Source organism: Sceloporus undulatus, chromosome 3 (genome assembly GCF_019175285.1).
Source record: "Sceloporus undulatus isolate JIND9_A2432 ecotype Alabama chromosome 3, SceUnd_v1.1, whole genome shotgun sequence".
Lineage (NCBI taxonomy): Eukaryota > Metazoa > Chordata > Lepidosauria > Squamata > Phrynosomatidae > Sceloporus > Sceloporus undulatus.
The window spans coordinates 228,290,334-228,317,317 of NC_056524.1; the positions used below are offsets into that span (position 1 = coordinate 228,290,334).

The following is a 26,984-nucleotide window of genomic DNA, read 5'->3' on the forward strand; positions in this document are numbered from 1 at the left end:
GAAAGCACCATGACTCCTGCATGCTCAAGCATGCCTGGGACTTGAGTTTACCGAACAGCATCTGCTGACAGATCTATGAATGAATTACAAGAGATCAGTAACTCTAATTCCCCAATTGTTTAGCTATAGTTTTATAAAATACATCTCCCCTCACCATCAAATTATATCACAGAAATTCAGAAAGCTGTGGGTTACCAGGAGTAGATTTTTATGTGGAAGGATGTTCAGCTAAAGGCTGATCCTGTCTGACCTTGGAAGCTAAGCAGGGTCATCCTGCATTAGTACTTTCACAGGAGACCACTAATGAATATGAGGTGCCTAGATTTCAGAGTCCTGGAGCAGGCAGACAGACACTTTTATGACAAGCAAGCCAAAAAGACACTTTTATGGCTATATATATATATCTGTGTCTGTGTGCATGTGTGTTGAGTAATGCAAACTAATCTTCAAGTCCTCTCATACAAGTATCTGGAAAGACTGATCTTTGCTATCAAATAAAAAAACAACAAAAGAAACAAAATTCCAGACTGTGGGAATTTGAAGTACATGCGATGCAAAGGCACTGTTGTTTAAGTGGGATTTAAAACAAGTCATGTAGCTCGCATTTCACAGAGAGAAGTGAGGAGAACCGGTTTATTTGTTTGCTTTGCCAGAATGACAGCAGAGAGCTGGACCAAGTCATCAATTAAAGTCATGCTCAAGAGAAAGGGGCAAGAGGCAGAATGGCAGGACACATTTTGACATCAGGTTTCAATCTGAAGCAAGGTTCATCAGGACCAGGGCCGGCCCGCCCATATAGGCGAGCTAGGCGGCTGCCTAGGGGCGGCAAACTGTAGAGGCACTGGTGCGGCAAGGGAGCTGGGAGGCCAGAGAGAGAGAGAGAGAGAGAGAGAGAGAGAGAGAGAGAGCAGCCCTTTCCTGTCTGTTTACTTCCCTCCTCTCTCTCTTTTTCTTCTGTCTCTCTTCCCTTCCCTTTTTTCCTTTTGCTCGCTCCTTCCATGGCTGAGGAGAGGGGAGGGGGATCCCAGAAGAGGCGCCTGTGGCAATGTGGCGGGTGGGCAGCCCTTTCCTTCTTCCTCTCCTTCTTTCCTATTTCCCCTTCCTTCTTGCCTTGGTCCAGGGCTGCCCACCCACCGCATTGCCAAAGGCGACTCCTCTGGGGTCCCCCTCCCCTCCCCTCCCCTTGAGGGGCTATGGGGGGAATATTTCTTGCCTAGAATGGCCAAATATCTAGAGCCAGCCCTGATCAGGACTACGTTTCAGTGCCAGACTGATTGGTAACCAATACTGGTCATCTAGAATGACAGACCTGTAAAAGACATTGAAGATTATCTAGTATAGCACTTTGCACAATACTGGTAGTCATTTCTCTTACTCCTCCTGTACATCGTCTATTTAATTTTGAATGTAACCCTCAAAGAAAAAAAACTTGCAAAGTACAAGCAGCCAGATCAGTGTATGTATGCTTTGAAAGGGACATGTGGCAAGGCAAACTGATCCATGATAAATAGGTGGTGGGAGTGTGCCAAGAGCCTAAGCATCACAAGCTCAGAGCTTTGCTGGATGCACCCACCATTTCTAGCTTTGCCAGTGAAGTATGTGCTGATGGTTGTCATGACAGTGAGAAGGGAGAGGAGGATACTGCTTCATGTTCCAGCCATAGCAAAGTACCAACACTTTGAGGTCAACTTTGGCAAGCCACATCACACTGTTCCTCATCTATGTGCCACCTGTCACTAAAGATAGGTTATCACTGGGGATAACATGTCTCACTTGGCAGAGCTCACCCAAGATATATTACTGACCAAGACAGAGTAAGAAATAGTATTTCCTAACCATCAGATAAAAATGCACAGTATGCAAAGGGTCCGTACAGACAGGCAAAAAAATAAAAGAAAAATAAAGAAAAATAAAGAAAAGCTACTTCAGGTCACTTTGGAGGTATGCTGTTTAATTGATGCATGTATCTTAAGAGGCAGAAGCTGCGCCAAAGTTGTGCTCCAGTCCTTAGGACCTAATTTCTCAATTTTTCACCAGCAATATAGCAGGAAGAGGATCAGGTTGAATCCATTCTTATTCTGGTCTACACACATTGCCTGTTGTTATGGGAACTCACTGAGATACTTGAAGGCTGTTTAGCATTGTTTTGTCCAGGGCTTCAAAATAGATGCAGGACAGTGGGAATAGCCTTGCCTCCAAGCCATGACCTAGCAGGTTTCTTGTGATGCTATCATGTTCTAGGAACTGCCTTTGTGCTGTCAGACCTGGTGACATCACTCATACATATTTCTAATAGCCTAAACAGCCCAACCTTTCAGCCTTTATTAGCATGCTCACTCATTTTGGATAGGAGCAACCTGTGGTGTTATTAACCCAGAGGGCTTGCATGACAAAATGGAGACGGGGAAGCAGCCATGCCAGGATTTGAACCACTTAATACACATAATCTGTGTGCTCATCTTTCTGAAAGTCCCACATTAGCCTCATGATTCTAAGGAAAGCCCACAGATATTCAGTATTTATGCTGGGGGGCTGAGTTAGTTTATGTTTAAAGGGGAAGCCCTTACACTGTGATCCTCAGATCCTCCCTACCTGCATTACTGAATATGCCACAACATAGCCATGTGTCAGTTGTATGGCTTAGCCCAGTTGACCCAAATTGGCCCAGACAGCCTTCATTTTGACACATGAGTACTGTTACCAACTTGGTCCCAGATTAGGGGGTCAGCATACATTATAATTATATTTTATTATATTTTAAATTTATTTTAATTTTTTATTATTTATTGTATTTTTATTACACACCACAGATCTATTTACAGATAGAGCTACAGGTATGGTATTTTCCATCCGTGTTTCTCTGACATTTCTACTCTGTTGTGAATAGGCATAGGAGGTAGTAGACATAATGACATCAGAATGGAAATGTCAATAGGATTACATTCTAATCCTACTGTTGAGCTGGCTGCTGGCTACTGTTGAGCTGGAAGGCAATTATTGTGTTCTAGATTACAGTGATATAGATTCATGTCAATTGATTTAGACTCAAGTTGAAATCAAGTCATTTCAATTACTCGACTTGGACTCAGCTTTGCAATAAATGATGCTCTGATTCAACTCCGTATTTGCATATTCTTAATGACCAACTTTCTAGTGTCATTCACTTTAAGCAGCAGGTAAGACCCACATCCAAAGTGCGAGGTGTGTTTCTTGGAGGAGATCAGCAAATGTGTTAGACAATGGGCTTAAGCTGAAAGGATCCTTCTAAAACCTTTAAAAATTTTTAGAAGGCTCCTCCAATGTGCAGCAGGTTCCAAGAAATGTGCTCTGCCTCCCTATTTCTGAACTGGCTCTCAGACTTGAAAGTATCTTGCAAGGACTTGAGACTTCAAGGTACAGCGTTGAAATTTTACTTGAAACCTGGAGTAAAAAGACTTAAATACATCACTGATGAATTGTTATACAAATGTATTATGAATATTGAGGTGAACACATCTGAAAAAGTGATGGGTAAAAAAATCCTATGAAAACTGAAGCTACATGAACTTTTGTGAAATGATTAATGGAAAATATATACAGGTATTAAACAAATATTTCTTTCCTAAAATCATTGGCTGAGATCCTACATCATAGGTATAGTGAAGAAGACTTAACTACATATCATTCCTGACCCAACTTCCCAAACCTACCTTAACAGCAGCAACCTTTGAGCAATGGAGACTTGTTCTACTTGTGATCAGGGCACAGCAGGATGTTTCCAGCCTCCCCTCCCCCCCAATATCTAAAATTGATCATAATGATTCACAGGATATTAAAATTAGTGACTTCTACCCTTGTTGTTGTTACTTTTACAAGAAACACAGTTAAGTGTACTGAGATATCCATTAGTATGTGAGCTTAAAGGACATATACATGGCTTCTTTCTGATTTTTATTTTTCAGAATGTGAATGCTGGTGTTTATGAGATTGCTTACTCTGGGGGAAAGGATTTGAAATGATAAAGCCAGCAGAAGAGTATGTTGGTAAAGTCTGACTTTGTGAAAAGCAATTTCAACATATAAATGTTCATTAATGTTCCTCTAAAAATATTATTCAGTGTAAGTGTTTTGAAAATGCACTCATCTATAAAATAATGAAACAAACAAACAAAGAGCATTTGGCTATTTTTGCAACTGAAGATGCAACAATGGACCAAGAAGGAAGTCTGTATGGAAAGTGTGATTGTTAAGATTTCTTAGGCGGGATACAGACGGGCAAAAAGGGGTGTGTTCATGACGTCATGAAGATATAGCCTTCAGACGGCCCTTACCTGAATGCCGCCATGAACACGCCGCCCGCACGCCCCAAGCGGGAAGAAGCGGCATTAAAAAGGTGCTGCTTTTCCCCGTTTTTGGCTGCCCGTGAAGAAGCTGCCTCTCTCTTTGCGGCGTCCTCCGAGGCGGCGGTATGGAAACGGCCCCAGGTGAGGCGTCTTCACTGCCCCCCATGTGGAAGCCCCATACACCTTAGCCACGCCCCCGAGGCGGGCGGTCTGGAGGCTCCGTATTCAGCAGAATACACCTCCAAGATGTCTTCCCCTGCCCGTCTGTATCCCGCCTTAGAATCACATACTTGGCTTCCTTATGGCAATAATTCTAGGTTTGGGCTTTAGTCTGTATCGAAGGCTCAAATGATGTAGTTATGGTTATTCTGCCCAAATGATGGAAAGATGGAATCTCATAGCAATTACAATGAAAAGATACATGTGGTTAATCACTTCCATCATATGGCATTAATGGTGGCAAAATGTCCTTACTTCTTTGCCTGAATTGCATCTTCAACCTGCTTCCTCCTTCATCAGAGGCCTCTGCGACCAACCATGAAAAATCTGCTGGACACTTCAAGCCAAAGATTTCAGGGTATCATCTGATAAGCTGTTTGGGATCAGTTTTGGTTGTTGCTGTGGAAGGATATAAATGAAGCACTGAAAAGAGGTTGCTCCACTATGCATATGCTACTTATCTTTTTCATTAAATCTATCCACGTATCCCTTCTGTGAAAGTTTTAGTTTAAATTTATAGAATGAGTTAATGGAGCTGTGTTTTATTTATATGATCATCTCCTTCCTTATCAATGTAGTGTTTGATGACATAGCATCATTATGAGTGTAGGTGGAGGATTGACAATCTGGTGCCCTCTAGATATTTTGGACTATACATAATCCTCATCAAACCCAGCTCATTGGCCATGCTGGCTGGTGCTCATTGTAGATGTAGTCCAAAACAGCAAGAAAGCATCAGCCTACCTATGACGTAGGCTGAATATTCATCTATGAGAAATGTCAGATCTAAACAGTGGGTTTTAGTGTAATGAGTAGTATTTCACGAGACATCACTATTGATTTCACTCACTTTTGTCAATAATAATGGACATTAGTTTGTACCACAAAAAGGCCATTATCTTGTGCATTAAAATGAGGATTATGTAAGTAGAAAGCAGCTCAGAACAGAATACTTAAGAGTGAATGATCAATATAGCAAGTAAAAGCAAGTGAGGATATACTTTTCTTCAAAAATTAAGAGAGCAAATCTTATTGCTACTCATTACAGCAAAGGTAAAATTATTCGTATCTGCTGATTTGGGCTTTTAATTTTTAAATTATCCAGATCATCTCATGTACATTAAAATAAAAAGACAAATCTGCTGAATACAGAACTCCAAGAAACCCTAATTTTTGAACAACATGACCCACATTTGAAGAATGAGGACTGCTAGACTCTGCTAAAGACGTATCTGTTTCCTGACCATGGAGTGGTATTCTGCCAGATGTGTAAGCCACCTTGTGTCTTGTACTAAATAAAATAAAATAAAGCTGCTGCCTGGACATCTCTGATTTAAAAAATGTATATGTTAGAGAAAACCACATTACAAAAAGGTTTATATTATGGAAAGGTGCTTGAAAGAAAGTGTATATTTGGAAAACTGCATAGAAAAGCGAGTATAAATTCATGAAAATTCATATAAATTTTTGTACAGACTTTAGAAAAAAAATTGTAAACTGAAGCAGAAGTGAAACAAAATAAAACTGATTCATGGTTGAACACATTAATATAGAAACAGATTTGTCTATCCTTCAGCCTCTTATTCTTTCTTATGATAGGTTAGACAACAAATTTTACAGTGCGCCCACGCCATACAAAGGCGCATCATACTTGGCTTCCATCATACGCTGGGAGCTGCACCGGAAAAAAGGCTTCCACTCCCCGAAAGAAGTAATGGGGCTTGAGCTTACGCACTTTTTCTTTTATGTGGAGGGAGGTCCGGAATGGATCCCCCGTGTAAATGAAGGGCCCACTGTATTTGGAGCAAAGTTCAAATAGATCTGCACAAAAACTGGGCTAATATATGTGAAGCTCTAACAAAAACCAAGGAAGACTTGCTTCTCAGTGCCCTTAGCTGAAAAGAAGTGTATTATGAAATAAGTTAAAAAGTTAGTCATTTGATAACTAGTTGTTATATTGAAACTATGCATTTTTCAGCTAAATCCTCAAAGTCTAGCAAATTCCTCACTTGCCTTGGAGACAATTTCATTGTCCAAAAAGTGGAACAGACAAGGGAATCAGCTATTTTGTATCTGATCCTAACCAACAGGGATGACCTAATGGGGTGCAAGTGGTGGGATCCTTAGGTAGAAGTGATCATGTACTCCTGGAGTTTTTTATACAGTGGAAAGGAGAAGCCAAGCATAGTCAGACTCACATTCTAGACTTTAGGAAAGCTGATTTTAGTAAACTTTAAAAAAAAATACTAAAAGAGAAGGGAGTTCAAGACAGATGGGAGTTTCTTAAAAGAACTATACTGAAGGCACAATTTCAAACAGTTCCAATGAGAAAGAAAAATGGGAGATGTCTCAAGAAGCCAGGATGGGTGACTAAGGAACTTTGAACTGAGCTAAATTTTAAATGGAACATGTGTAAGAAATGGAAAAATGGGGAAATCACCAAAGAGGAATTCAAACAAATAGCGAGCATATGTAGGGGTAAAGTCAGAAAAGCTAAAGCGCAGAATGAACTCAGGCTTGCTAGGGAGGTTAAAAAGAATAAAAAGGGCTTTTTTGGATATGACTGCAGCAAAAGGAAGAAGAAGGAAATGGTAGGGCCACTGCTTGGAGAAGATGGCAAAATGTTAACAGGGGACAGAGAAAAGGCAGAATTACTCAACACCTTTTTGCCTCAGTCTTCTCAGAAGAGGCAAAGGGTGCTCAACCTGAGGATAAAGGAGCAGAGGACAGAATAGGGGCATTTCAGCACAGAATAAGTAAAGAGATAGTACAGGAATATCTGGTTAATCTAAATGAATATAAATCTCCAGGACCAGATGAACTACATCCAAAGGTATTAAAAGAACTGGCAAATATATTGGAACCATTGGCAATAATCTTTGAAAACTCCTGGAGAACAGGAGAAGTCCCCGCAGACTGGAGGAGGACAAACGTTGTCCCCATCTTCAAAAAGGGGAAAAAAGAGGATCCCAACAATTATCATCCAGTTAGTCTGACATCCATACCAGGAAAGATTCTAGAGCAGATCATTAAACAGAGAGTCTGTGAACATCTAGAAAGCAATGCCATAATCACAAAAAGTCAACACGGGTTTCAGAGAAAGAAGTCATGCCAGACAAATCTAATCTCTCTCTCTCTCTCTCTCTTTGATAAAATTACCAGCTTGTTAGATGAAGGGAATGCTGCAGATATAGTATAACTTGATTTCAGTAAGGCCTTTGACAAAGTTCCCCATGCTATTATTGCAAACAAGCTTGCAAAATGTGGGCTAGACAAGGCAACAGTTACATGGATTTGTAATTGGTTGACCGGCCGAACCCAAAGGTTGATCAACAATGGCTCCTTTTCATCCTGGAGAAAACTGACCAGTGGGGTCCCACTGGGCCCAGTGCTATTCAGCATGTTTATCAATGACTTGGAGGACAAAATTGGGATATACTCATCAAATTTTCAGACGACACCAAATTAGGAGTAGCTAATACCCCATGCCTATCTTTGCAAGATTCAAAATGACCTGAACAGATTAGAAAACTAGAAATGACCTGAACAGACTAGAAAACTGGGCCAAAGCTAACAAAATAAAATTCAACACGGAGAAATGTAAGGTACTGCACTTAGGGTGGAAAAATGAAATGCACAGATAGAGGATGGGGGACACCTAGCTGAATGAAACTACGTGGGAAAGGGATCTGAGAGTCCAAGTAGACCACAAGTTGAACATGAGTCAACAGTGTGATGCGGCAACTAACAAGGCCAATGTGATTTTAGGCTGCATCAATAAAAGTATAGTGTCTAGATCAAGGGAAGTAATACTGCCACTCTATTTTGCTTTGGTCAGGCCTCACCTGGAATACTGTGTCCAGTTCTGGGCACCACAATTCAAAAAGGACATTGAGAAACTGGAGCGTGTCCAAAAGAGGGTAACTAAAATGGTGAAGGGTCTGGAAACCATGCCCTATGAGGAATGACTTATGGAGCTGGGTATGTTTAGCCTAGAGAAGAGAAGGTTAAGAGGTGATATGATAGACCTGTTTAAATATTTGAAGGGATGTCATGTTGAGGAGGGAGCAAGCTTGTTTTCTGCTGCTCCAGAGACTAGGACCCGGAGCAATGGATGCAAGTTTCAGGAAAAGAGATTCCACCTCAATATTAGGAGGTACTTCTTGACAGTAAGGGCTGTTCGACAGTGGAACAAACTCCCTCGGAGGGTAGTGGAGTCTCCTTCCTTGGAGGTCTTCAAGCAGAGGCTGGATGGCCCTCTGTCGGGAATGCTTTGATTGTGATTTCCTGCATGGCAGGGGGTTGGACTGGATGGCCCCTGTGGTCTCTTCCAACTCTATGATATAGTACAGGAATATCTGGTTAATCTAAATGAATATAAATCTCCAGGACCAGATGAACTATCATATGATTCTATGATTCTAACTCTATCATGTGGCGGTGAGATTACAATGGCAGCGCCCCATGAGAGTCTGCATTTGATGTTAGCAAAACACATTTGATATAAAGTGATGATTCAAACAGAATAATAATAATAATTAATAATTTGTTTTATTTATATACCGCTATTCCAAAGATCATAGCGGTGAACAGCAAGTAAGCTAATTAGCAAGTAAGCTAATTTGCCCCCAACAGTCTGGGTACTCATTTTAGCGACCTCGGAAGGATGCAAGCCTGAGTCGAGCTTGGGCCCTTTTGCTGGTCTTGAACTCGCAACCTTGTGGTCTTGAGTGAATGGCTGCAGTACAGGCATTTAACCACTGCGCCACCAATCAGCATGAATCTGTAAAATGAATTTCACTAGGTAAAATGTGCTAAAATGTATCATATTTTTCTGTGCTATATACTTCTGGTGATCAATATGTTTTAGCAATTAAGTCAGATTTATTGTCCCTAATGAATAAAAGCTCTATCATGAAGGGAAACCTCTTCGTAGTGAGAGTGTTGGATTTTCTTTTCTTGGAAGTATTCAACAGGGGCTTGATGGCCCTCCATCATGCATGCTCTAACTGCATCTTGCACTGAAGTGTTTGCATAAAGTGTGGAACTGAAGTCTGTGATTTATAGTGTCGTGAAATAAATCACAAATATGGAGAAAATGCCAAAGCAGGGGTATCTTTTTGTGAACAGTCAGACACAAAATATGCAAGTTGGAAAACTGGTAATGTGGAGGGAAGTTAAACACATTAGGCTAATAAGTGTTAAACATTTAAATGACAGGGACATTATGCATACAATTTAACGCTCCCTCTCAAAAGGAGTCACCCAAACCATATTAAAATACCTCCTTTTGTTTTGCTTTTTGTTTGTTTTGCTTTCTCCTTTACTACTAACAGCAGTGTGAACATTTAAAGCTGTCAGTTTAGAAAGCTCTTTTCTCTTTTGCAGTTCTGGAGAAGTACCAAGTTTGAGAGCACAAATTCAATGAGGCAGCAGGTAGGACATTTGCTTTGGTGGAAGTGTCACTGAGTTGGAACTGACATTGGTGCATGAACCATTTTATTGTCTTGTTCGGCAGATTGATAAATTAATCACTGTTGTAGAGTAGATAAGCATTACTTACTTCTGTGGAGAAACACTTACTGATAAAGGGTGTAAGCAAGGAGCAAAGAAAGATTCAGACTTTTTAAAAAAAACATGTGGGTGTTTTATGAGGAATTAGCATAGCTGAAATCAGCTTTAAAAAACAACCCTGTGCCAAATGTATCAAGGTGAACTAAAATACTAAAGCAACAAAGGAAGATGGAAGTGGTAGAAGTGACCCGAGGCTACCAACATGTATACTGGAAACAGAGACATTTTGCCACCTCTTTTTGAGCCGGCAAATAGCCAGATTGGGACCACAACATGCGGTTGTCATGGCCCCGATCCTGCTCTCTCAGGGGTAGCATCACACCATCCCTTTGGGTCTGTCTTTTTCACCCCTAAGTTTAAAAATGCACTCTTCTGTATTGTTCGTGCTCTGCACAAGCTTATTTTATCTCGTATAATTTGGAGAAGAGAAGTGGATGAAAGGAGATATATACCAACAACAATTTGGACAGTAGACTTTATTAGAAACTTCTTCATTCTTCGGTAAATTCACATTAAAATAGGCTGAAGGCAGCTCAGTCTAAATTTTTGACATCCTGCCATTAAAACAACTTCCAGTTAAAAACTAGGTAACTGATCAGGCAGAGAACATAGAAAGAAATGGAAAAACAAAGCTGTGTCTTTAAAAACAAGTTGATCTTGATGAATGGATACCCACTGTAACAGTACAGAGAAAGGAAGAAAAGCCATCCTCCCCAGAGAGCAAATACTTAAAAATATGATAAATTCTACAGATTTTGGGTTGTATGGGGCACACATGAACCTCTCCCACATGAGCAAAGAACATATGGGGACTCTATGGGTTACTCTTACCAAGTGCTTGAACCATATACAGTACTTCCTCCACTTCTTCTGATGAAAATTCATTAGACATGCGTGAGAATGAGTTTTCTGTGTGCCAGTGGCTGGTTGCTTCCATGTCAGTTAGGCAGATAATCTGCTCCAGTTTTTAATCCAAAATTTAAAAGATCTACCCAAAGGCCGAAACAATATTCCCAAAATGAAAAACTCAGCAAGGATTCACTGCTTCACTGACATGGAAGCTACCTGCCACCACTGCCACATGTGCATGTATGCAGAGCTCCATAGTGGCACAGAGAGCTACTAAACACATACTGCATAGACAATCATGTTACATCAACCTTAATGCCTTCTTGGGTGCAGAAGTTCTGTGTGTCAGTATATATGAACATCCAGTATATCAAAAAGTCTACTGAACATTCACCAAGGAGAGAGGGGGTGGTATACAGTTTAGGCAGTGGGTAAGGATAGCTTGCATGACTGGAAGAATCCCTCTGTAAGCTCAAGGACCATGGGAGTGCTCACATGAGTCATCATATCCCACAAAATCCAATATTTGGAGTTCATGAAATATAACAGAATTTGTTCTAGCATGATATTTGAGGGTAAAAGGCTTGACAACATAGAACTGGAACAGAGACATAGTGTAATCAGCAACAAGTTAAGCTTGAGAACACAATTTTAAGAAAAATGCCCTCCTGCTGAAGTAATAGGGGAGCGGGAGGACCAGTTTTAAAAAGTGCCCCAGTTTAACTGGTTGGCAGATTGAGCTGAGTTACTTTGGAAAAGAAGATTGACTACTTTTTAAAATCAAGACACAGCTGTTTCATAACACATTTTTAAAATGGCAGGTGGTGTAGTATGAAGATTGTATTTCTGAAAAACAAACAAACCTGAGCACCTAAAAGTAAAGGCCACAATCTAGCAGTTCCAATGCAGCTCCAATGCTCCATAGGCACAAGGGTGCCTCTTTCCTTTCTATGATGCACATGAGAATCCTGTGTGCACACTGGAGCATTTTCCTTCACAAGTAAGAACGAACAGCCCCAATGTGTAAAGCACTTTGGTTCATAGCTAACATGTACAGGAATTGCAATGACTTCCCAGATATACCACTCTATCTCCTTGTGGAGTTGTGATTCTGGTGTTTGAGAACCCCCAACAAAAGAGGTTACTTCTTTTACTCACCAAACCAGGAACCTGTACTACAAGATGTTGGGTAGGTTCCCCCCCCCTTCCATAAGAGCTGCTTTGGGGATTTCTCTTCATCTGGTGCATAACCAGTGTCAGATCAAGGCCAACATGCACTTGAACTTTGGATCTGACCCGCGAGGAGAAGCTTTGGATTCTGCACAACAAGGCTGCTAACAGTGTAGGCAATAATTATTTCACTGATAGAATAAACCAATTCAAAGGGCTTTCACATTCCTTAGTAGTCTCCATAATGTTCTGCCATGGTTCATTTAAAAAAATGTAAAAATTAAAATTAAAATTAAATAACACTCCAAAAAATCCACCACGAAGATTTATATTCCAATGTAAACAATTTCTACCATTTAAAGAGCTAGAATCATATTACTGATATTGTAAATAATTTTTCAGAGACTGAGGCAAAGGTAGAGTTTCTATGTCATGCAGGCGTTCTCTGCCCAAAGCGAAGCGAATTGATCTTCGGCACAGATCCATTAAAGGAAGGGGTTCCGCTGAAAAAGAAAAAGAAAATAGTATCAAGATTTATCTTCTTTCTTCATTAATTCTAATCGTGTATAACTCTCCCTGAGTGAGAAGAAATTAAAATGTGATCTTTTCAATAAAAATGCACTTCAGACATTCACACATGCAGAAAACACTAAATTTACCATAACCTTCAGTGGTAGAAAGGCCTTAATCAGCACAATATAGCAGCACTGAATACAGATTCTCTATTTGTGGAACTCATCCTGCTTAAAATTGCACCCTATTTGAACTTAAGATTCTAAATTAATGGCAAACTGGTAAAACAAATGAACAGCTCAAACAAACATTTTAAACCAGGACTCAAGTCTCTTATTATATTCTTTATAGATGAACTGATAGATCTCTGACCTTTAAATGCCACATTTCTTTCTTTAAGAAATAATCTAAAGAATAATTGAACTTTCAAAGGAAGTATTTCAAGGTAATATACCCTGAAAAGTTGTTGAAGTAAACAGAAACAGGCAATTTCCTTCCGTTCTTTTCTAGTAATAAACAAGTCTTGTTCATTTCACTAGAGTTTCCATTAAACAGTTTCCATTAAACAGCTTAGAATACATATAAAAAAATCTTGACAGTCACAATAAGGCAGAGATCAGAAAATACAAACAACTGTTTGAGGCAGACAATTTTGCTTCAGTGTATGTTCTCATTCCAATAAAACTCTTGCATTTCTAGACACAAAAACAGCATTAAAGAATTTATTCTTCTTCTCAGTACCCCTGAGAGTTCAGGAGATATAGAAAGATTATCTTATACTTACAAGGGTATAACATTCCTTTATTTTGGAAGTACCTATGGTCAAAGTTCTACCAGATTTGGGTACACTGAACTATTAACATACTGTGGTATATTTATTTGTTGGAATGAGAACATTTTCAACAGAGAATTGTTTTGCAATAATAATAATAATAATAATAAGAACAACAACAACAACAACAAAAATGTCACAAACTGAACACAACCTAAATATAAGGTGTCTGAAAGTTAATACTCATTATGCAAATCATGTTTATTGCATTAAATTATGTAGTGGAGTTATTATGCCTTTCCTTGAGGTTTTATATGTGTCAGTTCCACCCCCTGCATATCTTTACTTCTGTGTTATTACATTTTATTGATTGCTAATATACCAACTCACCACAAGCCTCCCACAATGTTTCTAGCAAAAGTACCCAAATTCACTAAGAGTAAAGATCTATTAGCTCTACCCTCAGCCCAGTGTTCGTTCTCTCTCTCTCTCTCTCCCGTCTCTCAAAATCCCTAATTTTATTTTGAGTTGGTCTTTCCCCACTGGTAATAATGCAACCTGTACCAGATTTCCCAGGGCTTACAGATCACTTTGTCAATGTCTCCCATTGTTGTTGCCCTTCTCTTCTGCCCCTCCCATCATTTCTTTTCTTTTCTCTGTCATTCATTCATTGTCTTCACCCTGTAACACTCTTCCCTGCCTTCATCAAGCAGCAGGGATTTTTTTTCCTGTTTTGGTTGCCATATTCTAATTGTCCACATTCATGTAGTTAAAATTCCCATATTATGCAATTATATAATCATTATGCAGCTCACACTGTGGGGTATGAAAGGTGTGACAAGTACACTCACAAACCACCGATCTCCCACCCAAAAGCACTTCTTTCAAAGTTGTTTTATTGACAGAAAGTTAAAATTTTTCTTAGATTCTTTGCAATATAATACAGGAGATCACAGCATACAGTCCAAGCTGTTTTGTGAACTCCCAATGAACTATTTTCTTTAACACTTTTCTCTATACAGCACTCTTGTGCCTTTAGTATCTGTAGGTGATGCAGCTATTCAACAGGTATAACTTTCAAGAGATGGGGTTTCACAATGTTTGGAATTCTGTTTCACGCACCAACTGTATCTACGTTCAGTAGTTCTCATCATCTGTATCATGTATATTTGTAAGCTGCTTTTTCCAAAACAACACTGAGTGGCTTACAGAAATATCAGAAAAAAGTTCCATAATACAAAACAACTTTTCCATGTGGTTCAATAACAATTACAACTCAAGATTTAAATAATCATACAACAGGCTGAACATCTCGCGAAACTGAGCAATCCACTACCAGTTCCTACTATTACTGTAGCTAAAATAAAAGGAAAAAAGGAAGGAAGGAAGGAAAAGATGGAAATATCAAAAGAGTGAACAACTAGCCACAAATGTGTGTGTGTATGAAAGCTAGGTGTTGCCTCAGCCACAATTCCTAAGTAGTTTGGTCCTCCGTAGTCCAATGTCAGACCAGTAGCATACAGTACTTCTGACTCATACTTCAAGGGTTCCTGTTCTTGAGCAGACCTCTAATCTTTTACTAGTCCTATTAATTCCAAGGAACCCTCTTAATTCCTAGAAGTTTGATATCAACCATCTTTGGTCCACTGACTCAGTGGTACATAGTTAATTGATATGATACTACAAGCAGATTTAAACTAATTAAAATGAATAATTCTCTGGTTGGTGTTGCTGTTTTTGTTTTTTTAAAAAAACTAAAACCAAAATAACCACGAGGTGCACACCAACAGAGGTACTGTGGTACACACACAAGCTTTTTCAAAGGTTTACCTTTCATAGTTTTGGAACAGTGGTGGAAAAACATACTGCTATCTTTATAAATGTATTCATATCATTTGGCCTAAATAACCTAAAGGCACCAGATACTGTCTGATCTTGGAAGTTAAGCAGGGTCAGCCCTGGTTAGTACTTGCATGGGAGACTGCCAATGAATATCAGGTGCTGTAGGCTATATTTCAGAGGAAGAAACTGGCAAAACCCACCTCTGAGTATTCCTTGCCTAAGAAAAACCTTTGAAATTTACTGGGTTGCCTGAAGGCATGCGCGCGCACACACACACACACACATACACATATTTATATCACCTTCCAGGAGAGTATTTCTGTTAGCCTGTTAATGAAAAAGAAGAGCCTTGTGGAAATTCAGTGAAATCTAGTCCACAAAAATCCAGTCGCCTCTAGTACACAAAAGCCAATGACATAATAAAAGTGTTCATTTTTATACAGAGTTAAAATATTCTTCCTCTTCTGTTGCTTAGAAGAAAAAGTGGAACCACTCAAACCAGTCACCAAATGTTGGTGTTTGCACATCAGATTTCTTGGCAAGACTATCCTTATACCCTGCTGTCATGCATATGTGTCACTTGACTTTGTGCTGTTCTTGCATATAAACTCAATGCATCTAGAAAGCAATGTCAAAGAAATGTAGTAAAACAGGAAGCCTTTTGGAATGGAATTAACGAAAAACAACAGATAAACTGGGAGTTATTTCTCTTATAAGGAAACTTGGCAACAACACACAATACTAATGAAGGACATACAGAATTTGGATAGACGGCAGACATACTACCAGTGATGATAAATTTTCTAAATTCCATCTAGTTGACTTATGCTTTGTCCTTTCAATTCTGCTTTTCAGGGGCCTTGAAGATCTTTCTCCTCAAAGATTGCCTTTGCTAATGACTTTGTAATTTCTAGGCTTCTGTTTTGATGTGATCATCTGCAATTATTACCATTTTCACACTAGTTGTATTGCCCTCAAAAAGGGCACCAACATACATTTTAGCAGGATGTTGCCCTCAAAAGCAGCTTCAAACATTTGAGATAAATAGGTTTATAGAATACAAGGGAGGGCAAAGTAGGGCCTGTAAGCCACTTGCAGCCAGTGCAAACCCACCTCTGATTTTTTAAAAACAATAATATTAAAAAATTCCCTCTCTTGTAATCTGGGGGTTGGAGGGACAATTTCACTAAGTTTTTGCTTCCCCCTCCCTAGCTGTTCCAGGCAGGTGAAAAAAGACTCCGGAAGTGGAAGTGATTTTTAGTTACTTCTTGTTATCTCATATTTCATTTGATATTTGATGTTTTTAATTTCTTTCCTGCTTATTTTATCTCATTCTATCTTGTATTATTATCTATTGTTTTATATGTATTTTGTAGAATGTACGCCATTGGCAGGTTTAATTTTTATTGGTTTAATTGTTTGTACGTACAGCGCTGTGTAAATCTACAGCGCTATATAAATAAAGTATAAGAAGAAGGAGAAGGAGAAGAAAGTTTTCTTCGGGGCACAAAACAGGGCAGGGAGGCTCAAAGGATGAGAGTGATCCTTATGACCCTACAGCAGTGATGGCGAACCTTTTTCAGACCGAGTGCCCAAATTGCAACCCAAACCCCACTTATTTATCATAAAGTGCCACATTCCTCTGTCTTTCTAGTAACAATCTTGTGAACTCTGTGCTGGAGTGACTTGAGCATGTGCCCACAGAGAGGGCTCAGAGTGCCACCTCCGGCATGCGTGCCATAGGTTCACCATCACTGCCCTAGAGTATGCTTGAAGGCTTTTCCAGCATTTGGTTTTTCTAAATAACAAGTGAGCATACTTCATGCTTCTGGAATATTACTTGAATATCACCTGATGCAACCTCTCCCAAAATGTAATATATTAGATGAAAGGGAAATGAACTAGGTATATTATGGGTGAGAAAATACTACGGGATACGCCCGGTGAGCATTATAGTTGACAATGTGGACTCTATTATCTTGAGAGATTAATACTTTAAACTGGTCTCGAACTACTGTAGTTTCTTACTTTTGGAGAATTTAGAAAGTTATTAGAACTGGAATGGGTCTTTGGAAGCAAAATATGCGGAACAATTCATATGCAGAGAATCCCACAGAACACATTTTTCCAGAGTTCTGAGTTAACTAATATTCCGCATGAATTTGACAATATTCATACGATGTGAAGTCAAAGGCTTTCATGGCCGGCATCCATGGATTTTTGTGTTTTTTTTGGGCTATGTGGCCATGTTCTAGAAGATTTTCTTCCTGACGTTTCGCCAGCATCTGTGGCTGGCATCTTCAGAGAATGCTTGCCTGGAAAAAGTGGTCTATATATACTGTGTGATCCTGGGAATGCAGGAGTGATTTGCATGTGTATTGTTCTGTGCTGATGGCAGGCCTCAGGCTGGGAGGCTAATGCAAAAGAGGATTAGTGTCTGCTAATTGGTGATCATTATCTGCTGGGAAGCCCCTGACTTTGTTTGGTGCAAATGGGAAAGTATTATAGTGGATCAAACTACTTGACTGCTAAGCATAAAATATTTTTATTCATTTTAAAACTGAATTTGAGGTACTTCTCTGAGGTCCACTGAAACAGAAGGGGCTAAATCCAACTGCTTGTTCCAACTCACGTGGACTCACTGAATCACTTGTCTACTCCAGTTAAGATTAGCAATTGGATGAACTGTTGGAGTGGTATTCATATACTAGGGATTTTTAAAATTATTTTGTAAAAAAAAAGATTGCCTAGCTCCAAAGTCAAACTCCTTGTCCTATTCACTAATTTTATATTACATTCTTTGTTTTGTCATTCTGAAACAAAAACACAAACTGCCACACTATATTCATCAGCTACATTTGCTTTTGCCTTTCTTCCACATTGATTCTGTCTGAAACAAGATCAGTTTGCCACCCACATTCTTTTGTAATCTCTTCATCAGCTTTCAGTCTTCAGGCATATCAAATTAATTCCTGGTCATGACCTGAAATCATGAATAATCATCTTCTAGTTTTTCTCCTGGTTTTGAGACTCTATTATAGACAAACCCTAGTTCCCTCTCAGCTAGTTGTTGGGTAGAAAGAAAAATCTTTCTTATATGATGTATGTTGAAATGGATAACAAATGTAGTATCCTATTTCTAATTTTTTTTCTAACATGTTTGTAGTGTGTGTGTGTGAGGGAGGAGGGGCTTTTTGGCTGGTAGATGTGCAATGACTGCAATATCCCTTAGTACTCAGAACAGAATTTTACGCTATTACACTATTATACACATTATTATATAATTGTATACTTATACAAATTTTAAAAAGATAAATACTGTATATGGGGATCATTTAAAAGTATTTTCTTTTGCTGTGTTTTCAAAATAAACCAACAGGGTGAAAAAACAAATTGTCCCGCTACCAGGCTTGGAACAGTTCCATATGTTTTGCCTCCAGAACAATAGTAACTGATTCTGACATTTTGTGTTCTGTTATCAATAGTGTATCTGGTACACAAGAACCTCTAGGGTCAGTATCTAGTAAGCATCTCTGGGTTATCACCGTTACACATTTTGTAAGCCTAATATAGGCCAGATTCTCTAACTTGTTCACTTTGGGAAAACAATTCTAATGTATTGAACTTGCTAACATGGACGTTAGAACAAAATCTGGCACAGTACTAGGCACTTTTTCAGAATAAGCATAGTAAGATGATTTATTTCACAGGAGAAATATCAGCTATTACAGTCAGCCCTTCATATCCATGGATTCTTTATCTATGGATTCAAGCATCCACAGCTAAGCAAACCTTGATGTTGCCATTTTATATATGGGATACTATTTTACTATGCTATTTTATTTAATGGGACTTGAGCATCTACAGATTTCAGTATGGGGGGGGGGGGGCTAGACCCAAACCCCAGCGGATAACAAGGGCCCACTGTATAAGCAGAGACCTTCCAGTTAAAAATGCCATCACTAAAAACTAAGAACACACAGGCATACATGCATGCAAAAACATGCAAACACACTCAGCTAACTGTGTAAAAAATCATGTTCAACCTGATTAACATGAAGCTGCCAAAAGCTTTTCAAACATATCTGTATAGCTATGTGGGCCACTACTTGCATAACTCAAGGAGGGAAGCCCATGCAGAGATGAGGTAAATGACACAGATAAAGCCATATCTAAAAACATAATGTGATGACATAGAATAGATACATGTGTTAATTTACATGGACATATAATCTACTGTATAAATGCATCTATTGTATATCTACTTCATGTGTGAAGAAGCCTTTGAATTCAGCTTATTTAAACAGTAAGAACCATGATGTAACCTGAACAGTGAAACATGGTTTCCTACTGCTGCTCTCTCTCTCTCTCTCTCTCTCAAATACCCTTCCAATCTCTCTCCATTTGAACAGCTGGAAGTCATTGTAACTGTCTTCTTCAAAAGACTAATGGGCAACAGATGGCAAGATCCTGTTATCAGCTAAGACTGATAAAACAGGCACTTTAGTGTCTCCAGAAGGCATTTTCTAGGGCAGATGAAATGTTACTACATCCCACCTAGATTGGTTTAATAGGTGAATAATTTAAAACACATTCTGAAGGAATAATTTAAAATGCATACAGTAGAAAAAGAAATCAGTCATCACCCTTGGAGGATATCTGATTTTTTTTAAAAAAGATGTCATAAGATCAAAGATAGCCTGCACTAGACTGTTACAATGTTGGACTATGGGTTGTTGAGTAGGAACCCCAAGTGATATGTCAGCTACACTGCTTTGGGTACTACTGCGAAATGTGATGTTCATGTGGCAAAACTGCTGCAAACCTCTGCAATAATTTTGCTGATAAATCCAGTTTTCAGAGTTCATAATTAATTAAGTTGAGCAATGCCATTTTGACACCACTTAAATTGTCATGGCTCTATCAACTGGAATTCAGTTACTTGTACTTTGGCAAGTTACTTGAGAGTGTCAACATGTGTCTAAATCAAGGAAAGTAATAGTGCCACTCTATTCTGCTTTGGTCAAGCCTCACTTGGAATACTGTGTCCAGTTCTAGGCATCACAATTCAAAAAGGATGTTGAGAAACTGGAGTGTGTCCAACTGAGGGCGACTAAAATGGTGAAGGGCCTGGAAACCATGCCCTATGAGAAACGACTTAGCCTGGAGAAGAGAAGGTTAAGAGGTGATATGATAGCCCCTGTTTAAATATTTGAAGGGATGTCATATTGAGGAGAGAGCAAGCTTGTTTTCTGCTGCTCCAGAGAACAGGACCCGGAAGAATGGATGCAAGCTACAGGGAAAGAGATTCTACCTCAACATTAGGAGGGATTTCCTGACAGTAAGGGCTGTTCGACAGTGAAACACCCTCCTCCCTTGGAGAGTGGTGGAGTCTCCTTCCTTGGAGGTCTTCAAACAGAGGCTGGATAGCCATCTGTCGAGGGTGCTTTGATTGTGAGTTCCTGCATGGCCAGCTCTATGGTTCTATGATATAGTGATCTGAACTAGGAGACTGGAGACCAAGGTGGTTGTTGTTGTTATTATCATTTTATTTTCTTATATCCCACCTTTCTCCCAATATAGGAACTGAAGGCAGCGGGTTCAAATTTCTGCTCAGCCATGGAAACCCACTAGGTGATGTTGGACAAGCCATACTCTCTTAGTCTCAGAGGAAGGCAATGGCAAACCCCTCTAAACAAATCTTACAAAGAAAATCTAATGATAGGTTTGCCTTAGGGTCACCATAGGTCAGAAACGACTTAAAGGCACATGACAACAACAACAACAAGTTATGTATACCTACTGAAGAGTAATTCCCATAGGTCCTCAATGTGGTTTATGGCCAAAATAAATGTACCACAAATTATAGAAGCTTAGTGCCAGTGGTAGATGGTGGCTTCCATGTCTGTAGGGCATTGAATATATCCCATGTTTTAGTTTTAACTTTAAAGAAGAAATGCAAGATGTACGGTACCAAAAATAGTTTCAGGACTTTGGCTATCTTATTATTTGAGGAGACCAATACCCAGAGGAGTTTAATAGTACCAATGAGATGGAAACCACCAACCAGCCTTGCTCACTACTATGCAGTTTCTACTGACTGGATAATAAAAGGAGCTGGTTTATAATTATTTTTGATATTTATTTGTATTCTGCGCCAAGAATAAAAGTTCTCTGGGTAGCCCACAATAAATACTAAATGTAATAAAATATGGACAGCCAGTGTGGTGTAGTGGTTTTGAGTGTTGGACTATGACTCTGGTAGGTCATGCTCTCTCAGCCTCAGTGGAAGGCAATGGCAAACATCCTCTGAACACATTTGTGTCAAGAAAACCCCATGATTAGGGTCACCATAAATCAGAAATGACTTGAAAGCACATAACAACAACAACAACCAAAGGAAAAACCATAAAACCATAAAATTCTAAACAGATAATACCATGAATAGAGGACAAAATTCAGGCATTAATTTCACAACAAGACTAGCAAGTCCATATTTCTTAACACTTCTAAAATAGATAAAAGAAGACTGAATCTTAAAAGATTATCAATGAAAAGCCTGCAAAAATAAAAAGATTTTCACCTGATGCTGAAAAACTTACAAAGCAGATGTCAAGTGAGCCTTTCTGGAGAGAGCTCCATATGGCTTCCTGTCACACCTCATTTGGTAGCTGTTCCCACAGAAGAGTTTCAGAAGATTATTTTAAGGGCACAGTAGGTGTATGTAGGAAGAGGTGACCCTTCAGAGAATCTGGCCCCATGCTATTTAGGCAAGTACTGGTACTCTGAATTGGCCTGAAAGGCAGCGGGAAATAATGTCAATGGAAATGACAAACCACTAGCATGATATTATCTTATTAGCCAGCCTTAGGTTAACAACCTTGCTGTTCCTCTGTGAGCCAAATGACATTTCTGGACCAGTTTCAAATGCAGCTGTATAGATTCTGCAGTTATCCAAACAAGACATTATCAGTGTGTGGGAACTGCAGCAAACCTATTAAGAGTCACAACACACTGCCTAAATAAGTCATCAAGTGCCATCCAGGCACTCCTTGGTACTATATTCAGCAGTGGCCATTTTGACCATGCAGCAAAATACAACAAAATATAAAATGCACAAAATGGTGATACTTTATTGTGCCAATCAGAAAGCACAAAATACATCATGCAAACTTTCGAAGCTTCATTGGCTTCTTCATCAGATATTAATAGTATATAGTACTGTTTTTATTTATTGCTTTTTAATGGATATGCTTCAAATTGTTCTTAATTCTATAGATTGTTTAATTATATTTTAATGACAACATTTTGGTTTTTTGGCCTATATGTGTTTTTATTTCCATCTTTTTGTAAAGTGTCTTGACTCCTAGTTCTTGGGGAAAGGCAGGATGCTGTATAAACAACAATTGAGGCCATGACATCTTCAAAACAGGATTAACAATTAAAGATATGTACTGCTGTATTTAAAATTCTGTGTTTTTACGATCCTGTGGGATATTTTTACTGTGTAACTTTTGTTAATTCCTTCAGTGATTATTTCAGAATAAAATATATCAATCTATGTGAATCTGCCTGAACAAAGTAATACTAATAACAGTCTTGAGTTTTAAAAAAGGAACTTTTTTGTTAAAAGCTTATGGCTCTAAAGCAAGATTTATGATTACCCATGGATGCTACACATTCACATCTGTTTATTTCTGATTATATGAAATAGTGTACCAGCTAAACAGGGATTATAACAACTGCTACGTTAAGGTATTATTGCTACTTTCTGTGAAAGAATGTTTGACACAGCTGTCCGTCTGCCATCCAAAGTGACACATGATCACACCCTGAATTACTTTCAGGTTAAATATTACAATGATCTCATGCACTGTTAATTAATTCTAGCATGAATGCCTCATGTCATCATCTCTCTTTTAAATTTTTGCTTTGAGGCAAGGTTATGTATCTTTGTGAAATATTAAATTCTTAATTAATTGGAAAGACTTAGTTCTGGCAATGATGTCCCTAAGTATGTTCACCAAATTTTTGTTGAAATCTCATCCTCCCTGTTTTCCCATCCTGCCTCTTCAGTTCTCCTCCTAACTTTACCAGATTAAACACTCTTCTCTTTCCTGATGAGTCATTTTTCTCTCCGTGGGAAGCAAGTCTGCAGACTGACTGGCTCAATGCCTGCTCAGTGCAGCAGAGACAGAAAGAGAGACTCTATCCCAGTCCCTGGTTTTTCAAGGGAGTCCTGCATTCCTCCTCTTAAAACCAAAACAGTGCCAGCAGCTATACAATGTCCACCAACCAACGTGACATAAAGTTTCAGGTGGGCAGCTGGTGCAGCAACAATATAGAGTGAAGGGGTAACTAGCGGTGGGATCTGCTGAAATTCATATAGATTTACCTCTCTTCACAATTAGACACCAGTTTTGTAGGTTTCTTCTTTGTGCTGGGCCAAAAAGACAGAATGGGCATTCTGCTGGTGTACCACTCACTCTGCTGCCCAGCAGCCTCCTTGTCAAAGTTGGCTGTGGCAGTCTAGAGGTGATGCTGGAGAACATTAAGACTGTGGGTTTGGGAAATCTCAATATCTACAGTAAAGGTGTTCTTACAGGACCAGCTTGGATTTCATAGTGTGTAATATAACATTGCATAATCTCCTAGTTATGCCTAGGACATTACTGACCAAAGGGCCAGTTGTTCCTCCTCTCTTCCTTCTTGTTATAGCATCACACACACACACTTTACAGTTTCAAAGGCACAATCAGCGTTACCAGCATTTTCACAAGCTGGAAACCGAAACTACATTCTGTAAGTGTGACAGAATGAAGTTGGTAACATGAGCTTTCATAGACTTTAACAACTTCATAAATTTTAGCATCTTGTGCTTACAGAAAAATTGACAACATATAATAGAGAATTTAGAAATAATCAGGCAATTCATGAAATCTAGTATCCTTTCATTAACTACTGTAAGAATAGCAATGATATCTACCATACTTCAACGAAGCACTGTAATCTCTGAAAAATTCTATTTTTGTGATAAATCTTGTGGATTTTAGAGTCATGTATGGGGTATCTGTGTCAGAATACCTTGGTTTCTACATTTAATTTCTCTTAAAGATGTTCCTGATTTATCCCCCCGGCCGCCTTTTATTTTAAAAGTGTAGTCAGTCTCATTGTTCACTATAATAAATAAATAAATAAATAAATAAATAAATAAATAATATATTTATTTATTTGTATCCCGCCTCTCCCTGTTTTGGGTCGAGGCGGGTAACAACAAACATAAGAACAATAAAAATAGAACATAACAAATCACAAGTAAAAAACATAGCAAAGCATATAAAATCCAATTCCCTGTCCCCCTCCCACCTTAAAATAGCATTAAAAACAGTAATTCCCAACTGGAGAGCAAACATTCTGAGGAGAGCAATTTGGGAAGGCCTACCAGAAGAGATCTGTTTTTACTGCCTTTTTAAAGGCTTCCAAAGATGTTATATGGCAGATCTCCTCCAGCAGGTCATTCTAGACTTTTGGAGCGGCAACAGAAAACGTCCTCTGGGAAGTCGATACCAGTCTGGTTTTCTTGGACTGAAAAAGATTCTTCCCAGAGGACCTGAGAGTGTGGAAAGGATTGTATGGGAGGAGGAGGCGTTCCCTCAGGTACGCTGGACCCAAGCCATGTAGGGCTTTATAGGTAATGACCAACACCTTATACTGTGCCCGGAAGCTAACAGGCAGCCAATGTAGGGATTTTAAAATAGGTGTTTAAAATAGGTGTTACAGAATCAAACTTGGAACTCCCAATCACCAATCTGGCTGCCATATTTTGGACCAGTTGCAGCTTCCGAACGAGGCATGAGGGTTGCCCCATGTACAGCGCATTGCAGAAATCGAGACGAGAGGTTACCAGTGAATGTACAACCGTTTCTAGGTTTTCCCGTTCCAGGAAGGGTCGTAGCTGGCGTATCAGCCGAAGCTGATAACAGGCGCTCCTGGCCGTCGCATCCACCTGAGATGACAGCTGAAGCGACGAGTCCAGGAGTACCCCCAAGCTACGAACACAGTCCTTTAGGGGAAGTGTGACCCCACTAGAACTGGAGAGCTTATCACCATTCCGGGATTAGAATTGCCTATAGAGAGTACCTCCATTTTATTTAGATTCAGTTTAAGTCTATTTTCCCTCATCCAATCCATTACTGACCTCAGACATTCATTCAGAGGGGAGATGCCATCCTTGGTCACTGAAGGGGTCCGAGACATGGAGAAGCAAATTTGGGTGTCATCAGCATATGATAACACCCCGCCCCATGTCTCCGGATGATCCCACCCAGCGGCTTCATGTAAATGTTAAATAGCATTGGAGACAGTATCGCACCTTGAGGGACACCCGATTTGAGCTCCCTCTTGGCCGAACAACTATCCCCAAGTGACACCATCTGGAACCTACCCGAGAGATAGGACCGGAACCATTGCAAAGCAGTGCCCCCAATTCCTAACCCCCTCAGGCGTTCCAGAAGGATACCATGGTCGATGGTATCAAAAGCCGCCAAGAGGTCCAAGAGCACCAACAGGGCCACACTTCCCCTGTCAATACACAGACGGAGATCACTACAATCTAGTTACTGTCTCATGAACTCACCCAGCCTAGACTCTGGAAGGTGCAAAATGAATCTGAAACAAAGTGGAAGCCAGTATAATTAATTCAGGTTCCGTATCTTGCAGGGAATTTACTACTAGTGCAAGGATGGGAAAATCTTTGGTTCTCCAGAATTTTTAGGCTACAACTCCAATCAACCCATCTATCATGGCCAACAATAACAGTAAAGTGAGAGTCATAATCCAAAATATCCAGAGGGCCAAAGATTCCCACCCTTTGGTCAACAGTGGCTAAATACTGTACATTGATTTAAACAGCCACCATAAATTAATTTTAGTATCTGATTGAATGCTGTCTGCTTTTCTGTAATGTTCGAATTATCACACAGTTTTTCAAAATAAAAGTTAAGTGCCAAAGTACACAGCTTATTCACTGCCACAAAGCAGAGCTATCCGGTTTATACCTTACAGGTTGAGATGCACTTTGAATTATTCATTTGACTCTTCCCTTGATCCTGAAAAAGGTCAAGCGTTTCATACAACTTACTTTATTGATGTACTTTCTACATACAAAGCAAGATCATGCATTATTAATCTCTGCCCTTCATACGTCTGATAACATCAATTAAATCTGGGTTTCCCAACCCCTCCCTTTTTGATACTTTAAACAATAAAACTGATCCATGGCAGTAAAAGGATACAACCATATAATGATTCCTATGGCATTTCCTTTTATCTCCTGAACCCTTTAGCAATTGTTTTCTCAGAATAAAGAAAATATTCAGACAACCCCAAACATACATGGTCAACCTGTTCATTTTGTCTTAACAGTTTTATTGTAAACGTGTGTGACAAAGTATTTTTCAAACACACCATCAAGATGGCACAAAGGGGGGACTCAAGAGATACATTCCGATTCATGGCTACTTACCAAAGGTTGCTGATACAGCAGAAGAAATAATGTTAAAACAATTAATTGTTTTGGGAGAGGCTTCTACCTCAGCAAAAAGAAAGAAAAATAAGACAGATAAATAATGACCCACTCATTTATTCTAACAATATCTATCTGTTATTTAAAGTTCCAGGTAGAAGCATTTTAAAGTTCTAGTTGAAAACAGATACAACTTTGAT

General features: G+C 39.3%; 1 protein-coding gene across 1 annotated transcript in view; it reads right to left on the minus strand.

Moving 5' to 3' along the window:
- Window positions 1–10,581: 10,581 nt before the first annotated feature.
- SPSB4 (splA/ryanodine receptor domain and SOCS box containing 4) overlaps window positions 10,582–26,984 on the minus strand; it is an 87,378-nt gene continuing 70,975 nt past the window's right edge. The window contains exon 3 of the mRNA XM_042461060.1: window positions 10,582–12,636. Coding sequence (XP_042316994.1) covers window positions 12,509–12,636 — 128 coding nt within the window. The 3' untranslated portion in view covers window positions 10,582–12,508. The remainder of the gene's footprint in view (window positions 12,637–26,984) is intronic.